The sequence below is a fragment of the Hyperolius riggenbachi genome, chromosome 12 (genome assembly GCF_040937935.1).
Source record: "Hyperolius riggenbachi isolate aHypRig1 chromosome 12, aHypRig1.pri, whole genome shotgun sequence".
Lineage (NCBI taxonomy): Eukaryota > Metazoa > Chordata > Amphibia > Anura > Hyperoliidae > Hyperolius > Hyperolius riggenbachi.
Window position 1 is genome coordinate 157,103,286 of NC_090657.1, and position 24,525 is coordinate 157,127,810.

General features: G+C 44.0%; 1 protein-coding gene and 1 long non-coding RNA gene across 3 annotated transcripts in view; one reads left to right on the forward strand and one right to left on the reverse strand.

The window, feature by feature from the left end:
* Positions 1-24,525, reverse strand: part of LOC137542444 (uncharacterized) — a 268,779-nt gene that overhangs the window by 10,053 nt on the left and 234,201 nt on the right. The gene's annotated exons all lie outside the window — the stretch shown is intronic.
* HNF4A (hepatocyte nuclear factor 4 alpha) overlaps positions 23,443-24,525 on the forward strand; it is a 213,938-nt gene continuing 212,855 nt past the window's right edge. The window contains exon 1 of the mRNA XM_068264350.1: positions 23,443-23,491. Coding sequence (XP_068120451.1) covers positions 23,476-23,491 — 16 coding nt within the window. The 5' untranslated portion in view covers positions 23,443-23,475. The remainder of the gene's footprint in view (positions 23,492-24,525) is intronic.

Below are 24,525 nucleotides of genomic sequence, written 5' to 3' on the forward strand. Positions count from 1 at the left end.
CTTCAGTGCTCCCAAGTAATCCGCCGCATCCCCGCCACTAAACAAGGGCTGCAGAGCCCCCAAATCGCCCAGGGGGCAATCCGCCAGCATTTCCTAGAAGGGGCAGAGCTTTCAGCTTCAGCTCTGCCCCTCCTGACGTCAATCGCCGCACGGATCTCCACCTCTCCCCGCCCCTCTCTGTGCAGGAAGAGTGAGAGGGACGGGCAGAGGCGGCGATGCGCCGCGATTGTGAAATTCCTTATGCGGCCCAGCCTCATCCTGACTTTACCTCCTGCGGCCCCCAGGTAAATTGAGTTTGAGACCCCTGCGGCATTGTACAGTTTATAATGGTCTTTGTATGTATATAACAGATGTCTGTAGATAAATAAACATTGTGAAATATAATCATTACTAGTAACCTTAGCCTGTTTAAAAACGCGCTCGCTCACGCACACGCGCCCGCCCCTTCCTCCCCTTCAGCGTCTCTGCGTCCCTCCCTGCACATGCACAGTACAACACAAAACACACACAGGGACATGGGACGCAGAGACACTTGGGTTTTATTATAGAGGATTCGTGTGATGTGTGTTTTTTATACATACTTGTGTTTATATAACGGAATAAAATGATGTAAATACTTCATGCGGTCATCTCTTTATTTATAGTGACTTTTCCTGGGAGAATGTGAATGTCGACCAGCTGTGACCATAGCAAGGAACAACGGGACACACGAGTCGACTGTAGTGCGTTTACATTGTCTTCAGATTCGGTCATTCCACAGTGTTCCTAGAAATACAACTTGCCATAACATTGGCAAAGGTCTTACTGGGAATATGACAAGTATTGCGGACTGTTTTTCACTGAAGCGTGGTACAGCTTTCTATTCTAAAAATAGCATCAACAAGCGAAGCATGCATGGCTTTGTAGTGCAACCAGCAGTGTAGAGGGTAGGTGAGTGAGGCATGCTTGACTTTGTAGTGCATTTAGCAGTGTGAAGGTTACGTGAGCAAGGCATGCTTGGCTTTGTAGTGCACCCAGCAGTGGGGAGCTAGTGACTGTGTGGTCACTTAACAAGATTAGTAGTGAACTGTCTGATATTTACGGGTATAAAGTGGATGAACAGAGAAATGACTGATAGCAAGAATCAGAGCCAGATGATCCACCAGGCAAGTTAGGCAGGTGCCTGGGGCCTAGAGAGAGACCAGGGGCCTGGATGACTCTCCACCCAATCTAACCATGTACATTATAGCTGATATTTCTATAAATCAGGATGAAGCCTGAGACAAAAAAAATATGAACAGGTTTTATAAAAGAACGTTTCCTCTTTTCTCGAATCCGTTTATGACTCTTTACTCTAAAAATAATGACGTGAGTTCCATGAATCTGCCATGTGGTGACTCCTGAGTGATTTGTGTTCCCTCTGCAGAGTCACATGATCAGCGGGGGGGGGGGGGGGGGGGAGATAGGATTCTGGGAAAACACTACATTAAAGAGACTCCGTAACAAAGATTGCATCCTGTTTTTTATCATCCTACAAGTTCCAAAAGCTATTCTAATGTGTTCTGGCTAACTGCAGCACTTTATACTATCACTGTCTCTGTAATAAATCAACTTGTCTCTCTCTTGTCAGACTTGTCAGCCTGTGTCTGGAAGGCTGCCAAGTTCTTCAGTGTTGTGGTTCTGTGATGCATCTCCCCCCTCCAGGCCCCTCTGTGCACACTGCCTGTGTATTATTTAGATTAGGGAAGCTTCTCTCTTATCTTTTACAAGCTGGATTAATCCTCCTCTGAGCTGGCTGGGCTTTTACATACTGAGGAATTACATACAGGCAGAGCTGTCTGCACTCTGCAGGAAGAAACAGCCTGACACTTCAGTGGAAGAGAGCTGCAGGGGGGAAAGAAACACACAAATGATCTCTTGAGATTCAAAAGGAAGGGTGTATACAGCCTGCTTGTGTATGAATGTATTTTCTATGTGTGGACATACTGTACATCAACCTACTTCCTGTTTTGGTGGCCATTTTGTTTGTTTATAAACAAACTTTTAAAAACTGTTTTTAACCACTTTTAATGCGGCGAGGAGTGGCGAAATTGTGACAGAGGGTAATAGGAGATGTCCCCTAACGCACTGGTATGTTTACTTTTGTGAGATTTTAACAATACAGATTCTCTTTCAAAACAATTATCCTGAAATTTAACGACTTCAGCAAACTTTATGCAGTGTTTCAGAAAGGACTTGGGTCTCTGCTGCCCCCGCTGGAAGAGCTAAATTACCACAATACAAAAAGACCAAAAATCAGGGGTCACTCCTGGGTGGAAACTGCATGTGGCAAGGACAGGAAGTTCCTGAGATATACCGGTAGGTTTGTTGTCACTCCTGGGTGGAAACTGCATGTGAAAATGACAGGCAGTTCCTGAGATAAACCAATAGGTTTGTTGTCATCCCTGAGTGGAAAGTGCACGTGAAAATGACAGGAAGTGCCTGAGATATACCGGTAGTTTTGTTGTCACTGTTGGATGGGAACTGCATGTGAAAATGACAGGTAGTTCCCAAGATATATCAGAAGGTCTGTTGTCACTCCTGGGTGGAAACTGCCTGTGACAATGACAGGAAAATCCTGACATATACCGGTAGGTTTGTTGTCACTCCTGGATGGAAACTGCATGTAGAAGTGAAAGGAATTTCCTGAGATATACTGGTAGGTTTGTTGTCACTCCTGGATGGAAACTGCATGTGAAAATGACAGGAAGTTCCAGAGATATACCGGTAGGTTTGTTGTCACTTCTGGGTGGAAACTGCATGTGAAAATGACAGGAAGTTCCTGAGATATACCGGTAGTTTTGTTGTCACTTCTGGGTGGAAACTGCATGTGAAAATGACAGGAAGTGCCTCAGATATACCGGTAGTTTTGTTGTCACTGTTGGATGGGAACTGCATGTGAAAATGACAGGTAGTTCCCAAGATATATCAGAAGGTCTGTTGTCACTCCTGGGTGGAAACTGCCTGTGACAATGACAGGAAAATCCTTACATATACCGGTAGGTTTGTTGTCACTCCTGAATGGAAACTGCATGTGACCTGAGATATACCGGTAGGTTTGTTGTCACTTCTGGGTGGAAACTGCATGTGAAAATGACAGGAAGTGCCTGAGATATATTGGTAGTTTTGTTGTCACTTCTGGGTGGAAACTGCATGTGAAAATGACAGGAAGTTCCTGAGATATACCGGTAGTTTTGTTGTCACTGTTGGATGGGAACTGCAAGTGAAAATGACAGATAGTCCCCAAGATATATCAGAAGGTCTGTTGTCACTCCTGGGTGGAAACTGCCTGTGACAATGACAGGAAAATCCTGACATATACTGGTAGGTTTGTTGTCACTCCTGGATGGAAACTGCATGTGAAAATGACAGGAAGTACCTGAGATATACCGGTAGGTTTGTTGTCACTCCTGGATGGAAACTGCATGTGAAAATGACAGGAAGTTCCTGAGATATACTGGTAGGTTTGTTGTCACTCCTGGATGGAAACTGCATGTGAAAATGACAGGAAGTTCCTGAGATATACTGGAAGGTTTGTTGTCACTCCTGGATGGAAACTGCATGTGAAAATGACAGGAAGTTCCTGAGATATACTGGAAGGTGTGTTGTCACTCCTGGGTGGAAACTGCATGTGAAAATGACAGGAAGTTCCTGAGATATACCGGTAGGTTTGTTGTCACTCCTGGATGGAAACTGCATGTGAAAATGACAGGAAGTTCCTGAGATATACCGGTAGGTTTGTTGTCACTCCTGGGTGGAAACTGCATGTGAAAAGGACAGGAAGTTCCTGAGATTTGCCGGTAGGTCTGCTGTCACTCCTGGATGGAAACTGCATGTGATAATGACAGGAAGTTCCTGAGATATACCGGTAGGTTTGTTGTCACTCCTGGATGGAAACTGCATGTGAAAATGACAGGAAGTTCCTGAGATATACCGGTAGGTTTGTTGTCACTGTTGGATGGGAACTGCATGTGAAAATGACAGGTAGTTCCCAAGATATATCAGAAGGTCTGTTGTCACTCCTGGGTGGAAACTGCCTGTGACAATGACAGGAAAATCCTGACATATACCGGTAGGTTTGTTGTCACTCCTGGATGGAAACTGCATGTAGAAGTGAAAGGAATTTCCTGAGATATACTGGTAGGTTTGTTGTCACTCCTGGATGGAAACTGCATGTGAAAATGACAGGAAGTTCCTGAGATATACCGGTAAGTTTGTTGCCACTCCTGGATGGAAACTGCATGTGAAAATATGGGAGCTGTGATAGACGAGAAACGAAAAAAACCACAGAGACACCGGGAGCCCCTATAGTGTATTATCTTAGTAAACCGGTGTAGAAAAAGGTGAAATATTACTCACAAGTGTGGGTTGCTGATGGGCAACCACTCAAGTAGGCGTGTGGGGAAGTCCCATCCCCACTCGGTCTTTAGGATAGAAAAAGTTTTTTCACCACAAAAATGTGGTAAAAATAACATTCCCAATCTGTGGGATGCTATACATAGACGAGAAGACTGTAGGAGGCGCCTTTGTTGTAGGATTTTAGGTGTTGTATAGGTGCGGAATATAATAGTGACGTATATCGCCTACCTTATGAAACGACACTTCACTCAGTAGGGGAGATGAATACACATTTATTGGTAGAAAGCACTCTGGACGGACTGCATGTGATAATGACAGGAAGTTCCTGAGATATACCGGTAAGTTTGTTGTCACTTCTGGATAGAAACTGCATTTGAAAATGACAGGAAGTTCCTGAGATAGAACGGTAAGTTTGTTGTCACTTCTGGAGGGAAACTGCATGTGAAAATGACAGGAGGTTCCTGAGATATACCGGTAGGGTTGTTCTCACTCCTAGGTGAAAAATGCATGTAAAAATGACAGGAAGTTCCTGAAATATACTAGTAGAGTTGTTGTCACTCCTGGGTGGAAACTGCATGTGAAAATGACAGGCACATCCTGAGATATACCGGTAGGTTTGTTGTCACCCCTTGTCACTCCTGGGTAGAAACTGCATGTGGAAATGACAGGAAGTTCCTGAGATATACCGGTAGGTGTGTTGTTACTCCTGGGTGAAAACTGCATGTGAAAATGACAGGAAGTTCCTGAGATATACCGGTCGGTTTGTTGTCACTTCTGGCTGGAAACCGCATGTGAAAGTGACAGGAAGTTCCTGAGATATACCGGTAGGTTTGTTGTCACTCCTGGATGGAAACTGCATGTGAAAATGACAGGAAGTTCCTGAGATATATTGGTAGGTTTGTTGTCACTCCTGGATGGAAACTGCATGTGAAAATGACAGGAAGTTCCTAAGATATACCGGTAGGTTTGTTGTCACTCATGGGTGGAAACTGCATGTGAAAAGGACAGGAAGTTCCTGAGATATACCGGTAGGTTTGTTGTCACTCATGGGTGGAAACTGCCTGTGAAAATGACAGGAAGTTCCTGAGATTGAGATATGCCGGTAGGTCTGCTGTCACTCCTGGATGGAAACTGCCTGTGAAAATGACAGGAAGTTCCTGAGATTGAGATATGCCGGTAAGTCTGCTGTCACTCCTGGATGGAAACTGCATGTGAAAAGGACAGGAAGTTCCTGAGATATATTGGTAGGTTTGTTGTCACTCCTGGATGGAAACTGCATGTGAAAAGGACAGGAAGTTCCTGAGATATATTGGTAGGTTTGTTGTCACTCCTGGATGGAAACTGCATGTGAAAATGATAGGAAGTTCCTGAGATATACCGGTATGTTTGTTTTCACTCCTGGATGGAAACTGCATCTGCAAATGACAGGAAGTTCCTGAGGTATACCGATTGGCCTGTTGTCATTCCTGGATGGAAACTGCATGTGAAAATGACAGGAAGTTCTCGAGGTATACCGGTTGGCCTGTTGTCATTCCTGGATGGAAACTGCATGTGAAAATGATAGGAAGTTCTCGAGGTATACCGGTTGGCCTGTTGTCATTCCTGGATGGAAACTGCATGTGAAAATGATAGGAAGTTCCTGAGATATATTGGTAGGTTTCTTGTCACTCCTGGATGGAAACTGCATGTGAAAATGACAGGAAGTTCCTGAGATATACCGGTAGGTTTGTTGTCACTCCTGGCTGGAAACTGCCTCTGAAAATGACAGGCAGTTCCTGAGATATATTGGTAGGTTTATAGTCACTCCTGGATGGAAGCTGCATGTGAAAGTGACAGGAAGTTCCTGAGATATACCGGTAGGTTTGTAGTCACTCCTGGATGGAAACTGCATGTGAAAATGACAGGAAGTTCCTGAGATATACCGGTAGGTTTGTTGTCACTCCTGGATGGAAACTGCATGTGAAAATGACAGGAAGTTCCTGAGATATACCGGTAGGTTTGTTGTCACTCCTGGATGGAAACTGCATGTGAAAATGACAGGAAGTTCCTGAGATATACCGGTAGGTTTGTTGTCACTCCTGGCTGGAAACTGCCTCTGAAAATGACAGGAAGTTCCTGAGATATACCGGTAGGTCTGTTGTCACTCCTGGATGGAAGCTGCATGTGAAAATGACAGGAAGTTCCTGAGATATACCGGTAGGTTTGTTGTCACTTCTGGGTGGAAACTGCATGTTAAAATGTTAGGAAGTTCCTGAGATATACCGGTAGGTTTGTAGTCACTGGTGGATGGAAACTGCATGAGGAAATGACAGGAAGTTCCTGAGATATACCGGTAGGTTTTTCGTCACTCTTGGGTGGAAACTGCATGTGAAAATGACAGGAAGTTCCTGAAATACACTAGTAGGGTTGTTGTCACTCCTGGGTGGAAACTGCATGTGAAAATGAAAGGCAGATTCTGAGATACACGGGTAGGTTTGTTGTCTCTCCTGGGTAGAAACTGCATGTGGAAATGACAGGAAGTTCCGGAGATATACCGGTAGGTTTGTTGTCACTTCTGGGTGGAAACTGCATGTGAAAATGATAGGAAGTTCCTGAGATATACCGGTAGGTTTGTAGTCACTGGTGGATGGAAACTGCATGAGGAAATGACAGGAAGTTCCTGAGATATACTGGTAGGTTTTTCGTCACTCTTGGGTGGAAACTGCATGTGAAAATGACAGGAAGTACCTGAGATACACCGGTAGGTTTTTCGTCACTCTTGGGTGGAAACTGCATGTGAAAATGACAGGAAGTTCCTGAAATACACTAGTAGGGTTGTTGTCACTCCTGGGTGGAAACTGCATGTGAAAATGACAGGCAGATTCTGAGATACACGGGTAGGTTTGTTGTCTCTCCTGGGTAGAAACTGCATGTGGAAATGACAGGAAGTTCCGGAGATATACCGGTAGGTCTGTTGTTACTTCTGGGTGAAAACTTTTAGAAAACTGTCAGAAGTTCCTGAGATATACCGTTAGGTTTGTAGGCATTCCTGGCTGGAAACTGCATGTGAAAATGACAGGAAGTTCCTCAGATTGAGATATGCCGGAAGGTCTGCTGTCACTCCTGGATGGAAACTGCATGTGAAAATGATAGAAAGTTCCTGAGATATACCGGTAGGTTTGTAGTCACTCCTGGATGGAAACTGCATGTGAAAGTGACAGGAAGTTCCTGAGATATACCGGTTGGTTTGTTGTTACTTCTGGGTGGAAACTGCCTCTGAAAATGACAGGAAGTTCCTGACATATATCGGTAGGTTTTTTATCACTTTTGGGTGGAAACTGCATGTAAAAATGACAGGCAGTTCCCAAGATAAACCGGTAGATTTGTTGTTACTCTTGGGTGGAAACTGCATGTGGAAATGACAAGAAAGTTCCTGGGATATACCGGTAGGTTTGTTGTCACTTCTGGGTGGAAACTGCATGTGAAAATGACAGGAAGTTCCTGAGATATACCGGTAGGTTTGTTGTCACTCCTGGTTAGAAACTGCATGTAAAAGTGACAGGAAGTTCCAGAGATATACCGGTAGGTTTGTTGTCACTTCTGGGTGGAAACTGCATGTGAAAATGACAGGAAGTTCCTGAGATATACCGGTAGGTTTGTTGTCACTCCTGGTTAGAAACTGCATGTAAAAGTGACAGGAAGTTCCAGAGATATACCGGTAGGTTTGTTGTCACTTCTGGGTGGAAACTGCATGTGAAAATGACAGGAAGTTCCTGAGGTATACCGGTAGGCCTGTTGTCATTCATAAGAGGAAACTGCATGTGAAAGTGACAGGAAGTTCCTGAGATAAACTGGTAGGTTTGTTGTCACTTCTGGATGGAAACTGCATTTGGAAATGACAGGAAGTTCCTGAGATATACCGGTAGGTTTGTAGTCACTCATAAGTGGAAACTGCATTTGGAAATGACAGGAAGTTCCGGAGATATACCGGTAGGTTTGTTGTCACTCCTGGGTGGAAACTGCATGTGAAAATGACAGGAAGCTCCTGAGATATACCGGTAGGTTTGTTGTCACTTCTGGGTGGAAACTGCATGTGAAAATGACAGGAAGTTCCTGAGATATACCGGTAGGCCTGTTGTCACTCCTGGATGGAAACTGCCTGTGAAAATGACAGGAAGTTCCTGAGATATACCGGTAGATTTGTTGTCACTCCTGGGTGGAAACTGCATGTGAAAATGACAGGAAGCTCCTGAGATATACTGGTAGGTTTGTTGTCACTCCTGGATGGAAACTGCCTGTGAAAATGACAGGAAGCTCCTGGGATATACCGGTAGATTTGTTGTCACTTCTGGGTGGAAACTGCATGTGGAAATGACAGGAAGCTCCTGAGATATACCGGTAGGTTTTTTGTTTCTCTTGGGTGGAAACTGCATGTGAAAATGACAGGAAGTTCCTGGTATATACTGGTAGGTTGTAGTTACTCCTGGGTGGAAACTGCATGTGAAAATGACAGGAAGTTCCTGAGATATACCGGTAGGTTTTATAGTCACTCCTGGTTAGAAACTGCATGTGAAAGTGACAGGAAGTTCCTGAGATATACCGGTAGGTTTAAAGTCACTCCTGGGTGGATACTGCATGTGAAAATGACAGGAAGTTCCTGAGATATACCGGTAGATTTGTTGTCACTCCTGGGTGGAAACTGCATGTGAAAATGACAGGAAGCTCCTAAGATATACTGGTAGGTTTGTTGTCACTCCTGGATGGAAACTGCCTGTGAAAATGACAGGAAGCTCCTGGGATATACCGGCGGTAGGTTTGTTGTCACTTCTGGGTGGACACTGCATGTGGAAATGACAGGAAGCTCCTGAGATATACCGGTAGGTTTTTTGTTTCTCTTGGGTGGAAACTGCATGTGAAAATGACAGGAAGTTCCTGGTATATACTGGTAGGTTGTAGTTACTCCTGGGTGAAAACTGCATGTGAAAATGACGGGAAGTTCCTGAGATATACCGGTAGGTTTAAAGTCACTCCTGGTTAAAAACTGCATGTGAAAATGACAGGAAGTTCCTGAGATATACCGGTAGGTTTGTTGTCACTCCTGGGTGGAAACTGCATGTGAAAATGACAGGAAGTTCCTGAGACATACCGGTAGGTGTGTTGTCACTTCTGGGTGGAAACTGCCTGTAAAAATGACAGGAAGTTCCTGAGATATACTGGTAGGTTTGTTGTCACTTCTGGATGGAAACTGCATGTGAAAATGACAGGAAGTTCCTGAGGTATACCGGTAGGCCTTTTGTCATTCCTGGATGGAAACTGCATGTGAAAATGACAGGAAGTTCCTGAGATATACCGGTAGGTTTGTTGTCACTTCTGGGTGGAAACTGCCTGTAAAAATGACAGGAAGATCCTGAGATATATCGGTAGGTCTGTTGTCACTCCTGGGTGGAAACTGCATGTGATAATGACAGGAAGTTCCTGGTATATACTGGTAGGATGTAGTCACTCGTGGGTGGAAACTGCATGTGAAAATGACAGGAAGTTCCTGAGATATACCGGTAGGTGTGTTTTCACTCCTAGGTGGAAACTGCATGTGAAAATGACAGGAAGTTCCTGAGATATACCAATAGGTTTGTAGTCACTCGTAAGTGGAAACTGCATGTGAAAATGACAAGAAGTTCCTGAGATATACTGGTAGGTTTGTAGTCACTCCTAAGTGGAAACTGCATGGGAAAATGACAGGAAGTTCCTGATATATACCGGTAGGTCTGTTGTCACTCCTGGGTGGAAACTGCCTGTGAAAATGACAAGAAGTTCCTGAGATAAACCGGTGGGTTTGTTGTTACTTCTGGGTGGAAACTGCATGTGAAAATGACAGGAAGTTCCTGATATATACCGGTAGGTCTGTTGTCACTACTTGGTGGAAACTGCATGTGGAAATGACAGAAAGTTCCTGAGACATACCGGTAGGCCTGTTGTCACTCCTGGATGGAAACTGCATGTGATAATGACAGAAAGTTCCTGAGACATACCGGTAGTTTATTGGTTCTCCTGGGTGGAAACTGCATGTGAAAATGAGAGGAAGTTAGACGGTTTGTTCCCAAGAAGAACAACTATGTTACCTTCCCTTTTTTCCCTCCCATCCTCCCTGTAGTTATATATTATATAAAATGTGTTTTCTCTTTATTGTTTTCATGAATGTTTCATAACTTTGCAACCATTGATGCTGTCTCTTAAGCTACTCCTCCTGCGTGGAGAAATTTCTTGTGCTGTGAAATGTTCATGTATTTGCGTTTTTACTCTAATAAACACCCTTGAAACGAAAATGAGAGGAAGTTCCTGAGATATACCGGTAGGTTTGTAGTCACTCCTAAGTGGAAACTGAATGTGAAAATGACAGGAAGTTCCTGGGATATACCGGTAGGTTTGTTGTCACTCCTGGTTAAAAACTGCATGTGAAAGTGACAGGAAGTTCCTGAGATGTACCAGTAGGAGTGTTTTCACTGCTGGGTGGAAACTGCATGTAAAAATGACAGGAAGTTCCTGAAATATACTGGTAGATTTGTAATCACTCCTAAGTGGAAACTGAATGTGAAAATGACAGGAAGTTCCTGGGATATACCGGTAGGTTTGTTGTCCCTCCTGGTTAAAAACTGCATGTGAAAGTGACAGGAAGTTCCTGAGATGTACCGGTAGATTTATAGTCACTCCTTGGGTGGAAACTGCATATGTAAATGACAAGATGTTCCTGCGATATACCGGTAGGTTTGTTGTCACTCCTGTGTGGAAACTGCATGTGAAAATGACAGGAAGTTCCTGAGATATACCCGTAGGTTTGTTGTCACTCCTGGTTAGAAACTGCCTGTGAAAGTGACAGGAAGTTCCTGAGATATACCGGTAGGTTTGTTGTCACTCCTGGATGGAAACTGCATGTGGAAATGACGGGAAGTTCCTGAGATATACCAGTAGGTTTGTTGTCACTCCTGGGTGGAAACTGCATGTGAAAATGACAGGAAGTTCCTGAGATACACTGGTAGGTTTGTTTTCACTTCTGGGTGGAAACTGCCTGTGAAAATGACGGGAAGTTCCTGAGATATACCAGTAGGTTTGTTGTCACTCCTGGGTGGAAACTGCATGTGAAAATGACAGGAAGTTCCTGAGATACACCGGTAGGTTTGTTGTCACTTCTTGGTGGAAACTGCCTATGAAAATGACAGGAAGTTCCTGAGATATACCGGTAGGTTTGTTGTCACTTCTGGGTGGAAACTGCATGTGAAAATGACAGGAAGTTCCTGATATGCACCGGTAAGTCTGTTGTCACTCCTGGGTGGAAACTGCATGTGATAATGACAGGAAGTTCCAGAGATATACCGGTAGTTTTTTGGTTCTCTTAGGTGGAAACTGCATGTGAAAATGACAGGAAGTTCCTGAGATATACCGGTAGGTTTGTTGTCACTCCTGGGTGGAAACTGCATGTGAAAATGACAGGAAGTTCCTGAGATATACCAGTAGGTTTGTAGTCACTCCTGGATGGAAACTGCATGTGAAAGTGACAGGAAGTTCCTGAGATATACCAGTAGGTGTGTTTTCACTCCTGGGTGGAAACTGCATGTGAAAATGACAGGAAGTTCCTGAGATATACCGGTAGGTTTGTAGTCACTCGTAAGTGGAAACTGCATGTGAAAATCGAAAGGAAGTTCCTGAGATATACCGGTAGGTTTGTTGTCACTCCTGTGTGGAAACTGCATGTGATAATGACAGGAAGTTCCTGAGATATACCGGTAGTCTTTTGGTTCTCTTGGGTGGAAACTGCCTGTGAAAATGACATGAAGTTCCAGGTATTTACTGGTAGGTTGTAGTCACTCGTGGGTAGAAACTGCATGTGAAAATGACAGGAAGTTCCTGAGATATACCGGTAGGTTTGTTGTCACTCCTGGGTGGAAACTGCATGTGAAAATGACAGCAAGTTTCTGAGATATACTGGTAGGTTTGTTGTCACTTCTGGGTGGAAACTGCATGTGAAAATCGAAAGGAAGTTCCTGAGATATACCGGTAGGTTTGTTGTCACTCCTGGGTGGAAACTGCATGTGAAAATGACAGGAAGTTTCTGAGATATACTGGTAGGTTTGTTGTCACTTCTGGGTGGAAACTGCATGTGAAAATCGAAAGGAAGTTCCTGAGATACACCGGTAGGTTTGTTTTCACTTCTGGGTGGAAACTGCCTGTGAAAATGACAGGAAATTCCTGAGATATACCGGTAGGTTTGTTGTCACTCCTGGGTGGAAACTGCATGTGAAAGTGACAGGATGTTCCTGAGATATACCGGTAGGTTTGTTGTCACTCCTGGGTGGAAACTGCATGTGAAAATGACAGGAAGTTTCTGAGATATACTGGTAGGTTTGTTGTCACTTCTGGGTGGAAACTGCATGTGAAAATCGAAAGGAAGTTCCTGAGATATACCGGTAGGTTTGTTGTCACTTCTGGGTGGAAACTGCATGTGAAAATGACAGGAAGTTCCTGAGATATACCGGTAGGTTTGTTGTCACTCCTGTGTGGAAACTGCATGTGATAATGACAGGAAGTTCCTGAGATATACCGGTAGTCTTTTGGTTCTCTTGGGTGGAAACTGCCTGTGAAAATGACATGAAGTTCCAGGTATTTACTGGTAGGTTGTAGTCACTCGTGGGTAGAAACTGCATGTGAAAATGACAGGAAGTTCCTGAGATATACCGGTAGGTTTGTTGTCACTCCTGGGTGGAAACTGCATGTGAAAATGACAGGAAGTTTCTGAGATATACTGGTAGGTTTGTTGTCACTTCTGGGTGGAAACTGCATGTGAAAATCGAAAGGAAGTTCCTGAGATATACCGGTAGGTTTGTTGTCACTCCTGGGTGGAAACTGCATGTGAAAATGACAGGAAATTCCTGAGATATACCGGTAGGTTTGTTGTCACTCCTGGGTGGAAACTGCATGTGAAAGTGACAGGATGTTCCTGAGATATACCGGTAGGTTTGTTGTCACTCCTGGGTGGAAACTGCATGTGAAAATGACAGGAAGTTTCTGAGATATACTGGTAGGTTTGTTGTCACTTCTGGGTGGAAACTGCATGTGAAAATCGAAAGGAAGTTCCTGAGATATACCGGTAGGTTTGTTGTCACTTCTGGGTGGAAACTGCATGTGAAAATGACAGGAAGTTCCTGAGGTATACCGGTAGGCCTGTTGTCATTCATAAGTGGAAACTGCATGTGAAAGTGACAGGAAGTTCCTGAGATAAACTGGTAGGTTTGTTGTCACTTCTGGATGGAAACTGCATTTGGAAATGACAGGAAGTTCCTGAGATATACCGGTAGGTTTGTAGTCACTCATAAGTGGAAACTGCATTTGGAAATGACAGGAAGTTCCTGAGATATACCGGTAGGTTTGTTGTCACTCCTGGGTGGAAACTGCATGTGAAAATGACAGGAAGCTCCTGAGATATACCGGTAGGTTTGTTGTCACTTCTGGGTGGAAACTGCATGTGAAAATGACAGGAAGTTCCTGAGGTATACAGGTAGGCCTGTTGTCATTCCTGGATGGAAACTGCATGTGAAAATGACATAAAGTTCCTGATATATACCGGTATGTCTGTTGTCACTCCTGGGTGGAAACTGCATGTGATAATGACAGGAAGTTCCTGAGATATACCGGTAGGTGTGTTTTCACTCCTGGGTGGAAACTGCATGTGAAAATGACAGGAAGTTCCTGAGATATACTGGTAGGTTTGTAGTCACTTGGTTCTCTTGGGTGGAAACTGCCTGTGAAAATGACATGAAGGTCCAGGTATATACTGGTAGGTTGTAGTCACTCGTGGGTGGAAACTGCATGTGAAAGTGACAGGAAGTTCCTGAGATATACCAGTAGGTGTGTTTTCACTCCTGGGTGGAAACTGCATGTGAAAATGACAGGAAGTTCCTGGGGTATACCGGTAGGTTTGTTGTCACTCCTGGTTAAAAACTGCATGTGAAAGTGACAGGAAGTTCCTGAGATATACCGGTAGGTTTGCTGTCACTCCTGGGTGGAAACTGCATGTGAAAATGACAGGAAGTTCCTGAGATATACCCGTAGGTTTGTTTTCACCCCTGGGGGGGAAACTGCATGTGGAAATTACAGGAAGTGCCTTAGATATACCGGTAGGTGTGTTGTCACTCCTGGGTGGAAACTGCATGTGAAAGTGACAGGAAGTTCCTGAGATATACCGGTAGGTTTATTGTCACTCCTAAGTGGAAACTGCATGTGAAAGTGACAGGAAGTTCTTGAGATATACCGGTAGGCCTGTTGTCATTCCTGGATGGAAACTGCATGTGAAAATGACAGGAAGTTCCTGATATATACCGGTAGGTTTGTTGTCACTCCTGGAGGGTAACTGCCTGTGATAATGACAGGAAGTTCCTGAGATAAACCGGTAGATTTTTTGTTTCTCTTGGGTGGAAACTGCCTGTGAAAATGACATGACGTGCCTGGTATATACTGGTAGGTTGTTGTCACTCCTGTATGGAAACTGCATGTAAAAATGACAGGAAGTTCCTGAGATATACCGGTAGGTTTGTTGTCTCTCCTGGTTAAAAACTGCATGAGAATGTGACAGGAAGTTCCTGAGATATACCCGTAGGTTTGTTGTCACTCCTGTGTGGAAACTGCATGTGAAAATGACAGGAAGTTCCTGAGATATACCCGTAGGTTTGTTGTCACTCCTGGTTAGAAACTGCCTGTGAAAGTGACAGGAAGTTCCTGAGATATACCGGTAGGTTTGTTGTCACTCCTGGATGGAAACTGCATGTGGAAATGACGGGAAGTTCCTGAGATATACCAGTAGGTTTGTTGTCACTCCTGGGTGGAAACTGCATGTGAAAATGACAGGAAGTTCCTGAGATACACTGGTAGGTTTGTTTTCACTTCTGGGTGGAAACTGCCTGTGAAAATGACGGGAAGTTCCTGAGATATACCAGTAGGTTTGTTGTCACTCCTGGGTGGAAACTGCATGTGAAAATGACAGGAAGTTCCTGAGATACACCGGTAGGTTTGTTGTCACTTCTTGGTGGAAACTGCCTATGAAAATGACTGGAAGTTCCTGAGATATACCGGTAGGTTTGTTGTCACTTCTGGGTGGAAACTGCATGTGAAAATGACAGGAAGTTCCTGATATGCACCGGTAGGTCTGTTGTCACTCCTGGGTGGAAACTGCATGTGATAATGACAGGAAGTTCCAGAGATATACCGGTAGTTTTTTGGTTCTCTTAGGTGGAAACTGCATGTGAAAATGACAGGAAGTTCCTGAGATATACCGGTAGGTTTGTTGTCACTCCTGGGTGGAAACTGCATGTGAAAATGACAGGAAGTTCCTGAGATATACCAGTAGGTTTGTAGTCACTCCTGGATGGAAACTGCATGTGAAAGTGACAGGAAGTTCCTGAGATATACCAGTAGGTGTGTTTTCACTCCTGGGTGGAAACTGCATGTGAAAATGACAGGAAGTTCCTGAGATATACCGGTAGGTTTGTAGTCACTCGTAAGTGGAAACTGCATGTGAAAATCGAAAGGAAGTTCCTGAGATATACCGGTAGGTTTGTTGTCACTCCTGTGTGGAAACTGCATGTGATAATGACAGGAAGTTCCTGAGATATACCGGTAGTCTTTTGGTTCTCTTGGGTGGAAACTGCCTGTGAAAATGACATGAAGTTCCAGGTATTTACTGGTAGGTTGTAGTCACTCGTGGGTAGAAACTGCATGTGAAAATGACAGGAAGTTCCTGAGATATACCGGTAGGTTTGTTGTCACTCCTGGGTGGAAACTGCATGTGAAAATGACAGCAAGTTTCTGAGATATACTGGTAGGTTTGTTGTCACTTCTGGGTGGAAACTGCATGTGAAAATCGAAAGGAAGTTCCTGAGATATACCGGTAGGTTTGTTGTCACTCCTGGGTGGAAACTGCATGTGAAAATGACAGGAAGTTCCTGAGATATACCGGTAGGTTTGTTGTCACTCCTGGGTGGAAACTGCATGTGAAAGTGACAGGATGTTCCTGAGATATACCGGTAGGTTTGTTGTCACTCCTGGGTGGAAACTGCATGTGAAAATGACAGGAAGTTTCTGAGATATACTGGTAGGTTTGTTGTCACTTCTGGATGGAAACTGCATGTGAAAATCGAAAGGAAGTTCCTGAGATATACCGGTAGGTTTGTTGTCACTTCTGGGTGGAAACTGCATGTGAAAATGACAGGAAGTTCCTGAGATATACCGGTAGGTTTGTTGTCACTCCTGTGTGGAAACTGCATGTGATAATGACAGGAAGTTCCTGAGATATACCGGTAGTCTTTTGGTTCTCTTGGGTGGAAACTGCCTGTGAAAATGACATGAAGTTCCAGGTATTTACTGGTAGGTTGTAGTCACTCGTGGGTAGAAACTGCATGTGAAAATGACAGGAAGTTCCTGAGATATACCGGTAGGTTTGTTGTCACTCCTGGGTGGAAACTGCATGTGAAAATGACAGGAAGTTTCTGAGATATACTGGTAGGTTTGTTGTCACTTCTGGGTGGAAACTGCATGTGAAAATCGAAAGGAAGTTCCTGAGATATACCGGTAGGTTTGTTGTCACTCCTGGGTGGAAACTGCATGTGAAAATGACAGGAAATTCCTGAGATATACCGGTAGGTTTGTTGTCACTCCTGGGTGGAAACTGCATGTGAAAGTGACAGGATGTTCCTGAGATATACCGGTAGGTTTGTTGTCACTCCTGGGTGGAAACTGCATGTGAAAATGACAGGAAGTTTCTGAGATATACTGGTAGGTTTGTTGTCACTTCTGGGTGGAAACTGCATGTGAAAATCGAAAGGAAGTTCCTGAGATATACCGGTAGGTTTGTTGTCACTTCTGGGTGGAAACTGCATGTAAAAATGACAGGAAGTTCCTGAGGTATACCGGTAGGCCTGTTGTCATTCATAAGTGGAAACTGCATGTGAAAGTGACAGGAAGTTCCTGAGATAAACTGGTAGGTTTGTTGTCACTTCTGGATGGAAACTGCATTTGGAAATGACAGGAAGTTCCTGAGATATACCGGTAGGTTTGTAGTCACTCATAAGTGGAAACTGCATTTGGAAATGACAGGAAGTTCCTGAGATATACCGGTAGGTTTGTTGTCACTCCTGGGTGGAAACTGCATGTGAAAATGACAGGAAGCTCCTGAGATATACCGGTAGGTTTGTTGTCACTTCTGGGTGGAAACTGCATGTGAAAATGACAGGAAGTTCCTGAGGTATACAGGTAGGCCTGTTGTCATTCCTGGATGGAAACTGCATGTGAAAATGACATAAAGTTCCTGATATATACCGGTATGTCTGTTGTCACTCCTGGGTGGAAACTGCATGTGATAATGACAGGAAGTTCCTGAGATATACCGGTAGGTGTGTTTTCACTCCTGGGTGGAAACTGCATGTGAAAATGACAGGAAGTTCCTGAGATATACTGGTAGGTTTGTAGTCACTTGGTTCTCTTGGGTGGAAACTGCCTGTGAAAATGACATGAAGGTCCAGGTATATACTGGTAGGTTGTAGTCACTCGTGGGTGGAAACTGCATGTGAAAGTGACAGGAAGTTCCTGAGATATACCAGTAGGTGTGTTTTCACTCCTGGGTGGAAACTGCATGTGAAAATGACAGGAAGTTCCTGGGGTATACCGGTAGGTTTGTTGTCACTCCTGGTTAAAAACTGCATGTGAAAGTGACAGGAAGTTCCTGAGATATACCGGTAGGTTTGCTGTCACTCCTGGGTGGAAACTGCATGTGAAAATGACAGGAAGTTCCTGAGATATACCCGTAGGTTTGTTTTCACCCCTGGGGGGGAAACTGCATGTGGAAATTACAGGAAGTGCCTTAGATATACCGGTAGGTGTGTTGTCACTCCTGGGTGGAAACTGCATGTGAAAGTGACAGGAAGTTCCTGAGATATACCGGTAGGTTTATTGTCACTCCTAAGTGGAAACTGCATGTGAAAGTGACAGGAAGTTCTTGAGATATACCGGTAGGCCTGTTGTCATTCCTGGATGGAAACTGCATGTGAAAATGACAGGAAGTTCCTGATATATACCGGTAGGTTTGTTGTCACTCCTGGAGGGTAACTGCCTGTGATAATGACAGGAAGTTCCTGAGATAAACCGGTAGATTTTTTGTTTCTCTTGGGTGGAAACTGCCTGTGAAAATGACATGACGTGCCTGGTATATACTGGTAGGTTGTTGTCACTCCTGTATGGAAACTGCATGTAAAAATGACAGGAAGTTCCTGAGATATACCGGTAGGTTTGTTGTCTCTCCTGGTTAAAAACTGCATGAGAATGTGACAGGAAGTTCCTGAGATATACCCGTAGGTTTGTTGTCACTCCTGTGTGGAAACTGCATGTGAAAATGACAGGAAGTTCCTGAGATATACCCGTAGGTTTGTTGTCACTCCTGGTTAGAAACTGCCTGTGAAAGTGACAGGAATTTCCTGAGATATACCGGTAGGTTTGTTGTCACTCCTGGATGGAAACTGCATGTGGAAATGACGGGAAGTTCCTGAGATATACCAGTAGGTTTGTTGTCACTCCTGGGTGGAAACTGCATGTGAAAATGACAGGAAGTTCCTGAGATACACTGGTAGGTTTGTTTTCACTTTTGGGTGGAAACTGCCTGTGAAAATGACGGGAAGTTCCTGAGATATACCAGTAGGTTTGTTGTCACTCCTGGGTGGAAACTGCATGTGAAAATGACAGGAAGTTCCTGAGATACACCGGTAGGTTTGTTGTCACTTCTTGGTGGAAACTGCCTATGAAAATGACTGGAAGTTCCTGAGATATACCGGTAGGTTTGTTGTCACTTCTGGGTGGAAACTGCATGTGAAAATGACAGGAAGTTCCTGATATGCACCGGTAGGTCTGTTGTCACTCCTGGGTGGAAACTGCATGTGATAATGACAGGAAGTTCCAGAGATATACCGGTAGTTTTTTGGTTCTCTTAGGTGGAAACTGCATGTGAAAATGACAGGAAGTTCCTGAGATATACCGGTAGGTTTGTTGTCACTCCTGGGTGGAAACTGCATGTGAAAATGACAGGAAGTTCCTGAGATATACCAGTAGGTTTGTAGTCACTCCTGGATGGAAACTGCATGTGAAAGTGACAGGAAGTTCCTGAGATATACCAGTAGGTGTGTTTTCACTCCTGGGTGGAAACTGCATGTGAAAATGACAGGAAGTTCCTGAGATATACCGGTAGGTTTGTAGTCACTCGTAAGTGGAAACTGCATGTGAAAATCGAAAGGAAGTTCCTGAGATATACCGGTAGGTTTGTTGTCACTCCTGTGTGGAAACTGCATGTGATAATGACAGGAAGTTCCTGAGATATACCGGTAGTCTTTTGGTTCTCTTGGGTGGAAACTGCCTGTGAAAATGACATGAAGTTCCAGGTATTTACTGGTAGGTTGTAGTCACTCGTGGGTAGAAACTGCATGTGAAAATGACAGGAAGTTCCTGAGATATACCGGTAGGTTTGTTGTCACTCCTGGGTGGAAACTGCATGTGAAAATGACAGCAAGTTTCTGAGATATACTGGTAGGTTTGTTGTCACTTCTGGGTGGAAACTGCATGTGAAAATCGAAAGGAAGTTCCTGAGATATACCGGTAGGTTTGTTGTCACTCCTGGGTGGAAACTGCATGTGAAAATGACAGGAAGTTCCTGAGATATACCGGTAGGTTTGTTGTCACTCCTGGGTGGAAACTGCATGTGAAAGTGACAGGATGTTCCTGAGATGTACCGGTAGGTTTGTTGTCACTCCTGGGTGGAAACTGCATGTGAAAATGACAGGAAGTTTCTGAGATATACTGGTAGGTTTGTTGTCACTTCTGGATGGAAACTGCATGTGAAAATCGAAAGGAAGTTCCTGAGATATACCGGTAGGTTTGTTGTCACTTCTGGGTGGAAACTGCATGTGAAAATGACAGGAAGTTCCTGAGATATACCGGTAGGTTTGTTGTCACTCCTGTGTGGAAACTGCATGTGATAATGACAGGAAGTTCCTGAGATATACCGGTAGTCTTTTGGTTCTCTTGGGTGGAAACTGCCTGTGAAAATGACATGAAGTTCCAGGTATTTACTGGTAGGTTGTAGTCACTCGTGGGTAGAAACTGCATGTGAAAATGACAGGAAGTTCCTGAGATATACCGGTAGGTTTGTTGTCACTCCTGGGTGGAAACTGCATGTGAAAATGACAGGAAGTTTCTGAGATATACTGGTAGGTTTGTTGTCACTTCTGGGTGGAAACTGCATGTGAAAATCGAAAGGAAGTTCCTGAGATATACCGGTAGGTTTGTTGTCACTCCTGGGTGGAAACTGCATGTGAAAATGACAGGAAATTCCTGAGATATACCGGTAGGTTTGTTGTCACTCCTGGGTGGAAACTGCATGTGAAAGTGACAGGATGTTCCTGAGATATACCGGTAGGTTTGTTGTCACTCCTGGGTGGAAACTGCATGTGAAAATGACAGGAAGTTTCTGAGATATACTGGTAGGTTTGTTGTCACTTCTGGGTGGAAACTGCATGTGAAAATCGAAAGGAAGTTCCTGAGATATACCGGTAGGTTTGTTGTCACTTCTGGGTGGAAACTGCATGTAAAAATGACAGGAAGTTCCTGAGGTATACCGGTAGGCCTGTTGTCATTCATAAGTGGAAACTGCATGTGAAAGTGACAGGAAGTTCCTGAGATAAACTGGTAGGTTTGTTGTCACTTCTGGATGGAAACTGCATTTGGAAATGACAGGAAGTTCCTGAGATATACCGGTAGGTTTGTAGTCACTCATAAGTGGAAACTGCATTTGGAAATGACAGGAAGTTCCTGAGATATACCGGTAGGTTTGTTGTCACTCCTGGGTGGAAACTGCATGTGAAAATGACAGGAAGCTCCTGAGATATACCGGTAGGTTTGTTGTCACTTCTGGGTGGAAACTGCATGTGAAAATGACAGGAAGTTCCTGAGGTATACAGGTAGGCCTGTTGTCATTCCTGGATGGAAACTGCATGTGAAAATGACATAAAGTTCCTGATATATACCGGTATGTCTGTTGTCACTCCTGGGTGGAAACTGCATGTGATAATGACAGGAAGTTCCTGAGATATACCGGTAGGTGTGTTTTCACTCCTGGGTGGAAACTGCATGTGAAAATGACAGGAAGTTCCTGAGATATACTGGTAGGTTTGTAGTCACTTGGTTCTCTTGGGTGGAAACTGCCTGTGAAAATGACATGAAGGTCCAGGTATATACTGGTAGGTTGTAGTCACTCGTGGGTGGAAACTGCATGTGAAAGTGACAGGAAGTTCCTGAGATATACCAGTAGGTGTGTTTTCACTCCTGGGTGGAAACTGCATGTGAAAATGACAGGAAGTTCCTGGGGTATACCGGTAGGTTTGTTGTCACTCCTGGTTAAAAACTGCATGTGAAAGTGACAGGAAGTTCCTGAGATATACCGGTAGGTTTGCTGTCACTCCTGGGTGGAAACTGCATGTGAAAATGACAGGAAGTTCCTGAGATATACCCGTAGGTTTGTTTTCACCCCTGGGGGGGAAACTGCATGTGGAAATTACAGGAAGTGCCTTAGATATACCGGTAGGTGTGTTGTCACTCCTGGGTGGAAACTGCATGTGAAAGTGACAGGAAGTTCCTGAGATATACCGGTAGGTTTATTGTCACTCCTAAGTGGAAACTGCATGTGAAAGTGACAGGAAGTTCTTGAGATATACCGGTAGGCCTGTTGTCATTCCTGGATGGAAACTGCATGTGAAAATGACAGGAAGTTCCTGATATATACCGGTAGGTTTGTTGTCACTCCTGGAGGGTAACTGCCTGTGATAATGACAGGAAGTTCCTGAGATAAACCGGTAGATTTTTTGTTTCTCTTGGGTGGAAACTGCCTGTGAAAATGACATGACGTGCCTGGTATATACTGGTAGGTTGTTGTCACTCCTGTATGGAAACTGCATGTAAAAATGACAGGAAGTTCCTGAGATATACCGGTAGGTTTGTTGTCTCTCCTGGTTAAAAACTGCATGAGAATGTGACAGGAAGTTCCTGAGATATACCAGTAGGTGTGTTGTCACTTTTGGGTGGAAACTGCATGTGGAAATGACAGGAAGTTCCTGAGGTATACCGGTAGGCCTGTTGTCATTCCTGGATGGAAACTGCATGTGAAAATGATAGGAAGTTCCTGAGATATACTGGTAGGTTTGTTGTCACTCCTGGGGTAAACTGCATTTGAAAATGACAGGAAGTTCCTGAGATACACCAGTATGTTTGTTGTCACTCCTGGGTGGAAACTGCATGTGGAAGTGACAGGAAGTTCCTGAGATATACTGGTAGGTTTCTTGACACTTCTGGGTGGAAACTGCATGTTTAAATGACAGGAACTTCCTGAGATATACCGGTAGGTTTGTTGTCACTCCTGGATTAAAACTGCATGTGAAAATGACAGGAAGTTCCTGAGATATACTGGTAGGTTTGTAGTCACTCCTAAGTGGAACCTGCATGTGAAAATGACAGGAAGTTCCTGGGATATACCGGTAGGTTTGTTGTCACTCCTGGTTAAAAACTGCATGTGAAAGTGACAGGAAGTTCCTGAGATATACCGGTAGGTTTATTGTCACTCCTGGATGGAAACTGCCTGTGAAAATGACAGGAAGTTTCTGAGATATTGGTTATTTGAATGCCGCAGATCAAATAAACCATCAATATGTTGACATAAACTGTGTGACTGGCCAGATTCCCGGCAGTGAGATTTTTTTGCGATTCGCCGGGGAGAGTAGTGAGACTTCGCAGTAGCAGTGGCCTGTGGGAGTTCCAGGCCCCGGCGTTGCCATAGCGACAGCAGCGCTGTATACTGGTCGCCATACGAGTCTAGTTACTGTTTAACGTGTCATTCTACATTAGACCTGATTAGCTGAATCAATATGATAACAGCACAACACACAACCCTGCCTTGTTTTACAACACCTCGCCCGGCGTCCAGCCTGCCTCTGTCACTCCTCTGCAGACACGCCGACAAACGCCACCGTCAATGTCAACACGCAGACCATGGATGTTGCCTATGGTAAGGGGACGCACCATTACTACCGATCACTGTGCTGGCTTTTTAACTTTCCCAGCACGCCTCAGGCCTAAGCCATGGTGACCCTCAGTCAGAACACTTCCACCAAATGAGCAGGTTACGGAGGACAACAATATCTGGGAGGGCTATATTCAAAAAACGTTTTAATGATTTATATGTAAAATGTAGCTCCGCCCCTGGGGTGTATTAAGATCAAACCCTCGAGAAGCACACCAGCTTCAAATCATTTCTTTCCACTAAGTGAAGACATTTATTTTCAAATAATTGACTTAGTCCAGTAACAGCTAACAGTCACGTCGAGGGTTAATAACTTTTTATATCCTCAAATGTTCAATTTCAGTTTCTTTTATCAGAACTTTTTCTTTTCTAACTTATTATTTATGTAATATTGATCAGTGTGTCTTTCTGGAAATAATTCTGATTTTAGTGGAAATTCGGAAATGTAACAGAAATGTTAAGCTTTCTAATTGTTTCATTTTATTGGCTTATTAGTTTACGGTATGTTCCATGAATGGAAATATTTTATTTTTTGTTTGTTTTTTTTTTGCTGGATAGGGAACTGTTTTTCTTTTTGCTTTTCTTTGAGTTTCTGTTTATCTTGGTAATATTTTGGATTTGATTGTGGATTGTTGCATTGTTTGTATTGTATGACTGTGAATATTGGATAATCACAGCACAAAAATACTGACAGTGATAATTTGATAAAAACGATTGGCTGTCCAGAAAAATGTATCTATCTCTCTCTCTCTCTCTCTCTCTCTCTCTCTTTCTCTCTCCTTCTCTCTCTCTCTCTCTCTCTCTCTCTTTCTCTCTCTCCTTCTCTCTCTCTACCCCCTCTCTCCCTCCTTCTCTCTCTCTCTCTCTCTCTCCTCTCTCCTTCTCTCTCTCCCCCTTCTCTCTAGCTCTCTCCTTCTCTCTCTTTCTCTCTCTCTCTCCCTCCTTCTCTCTCTCTCTCTCTCTCTCTCTTTCCTTCTCTCTCTCTCTCCTTCTCTCTCTCTCTTGCACTCTCTCTCTCT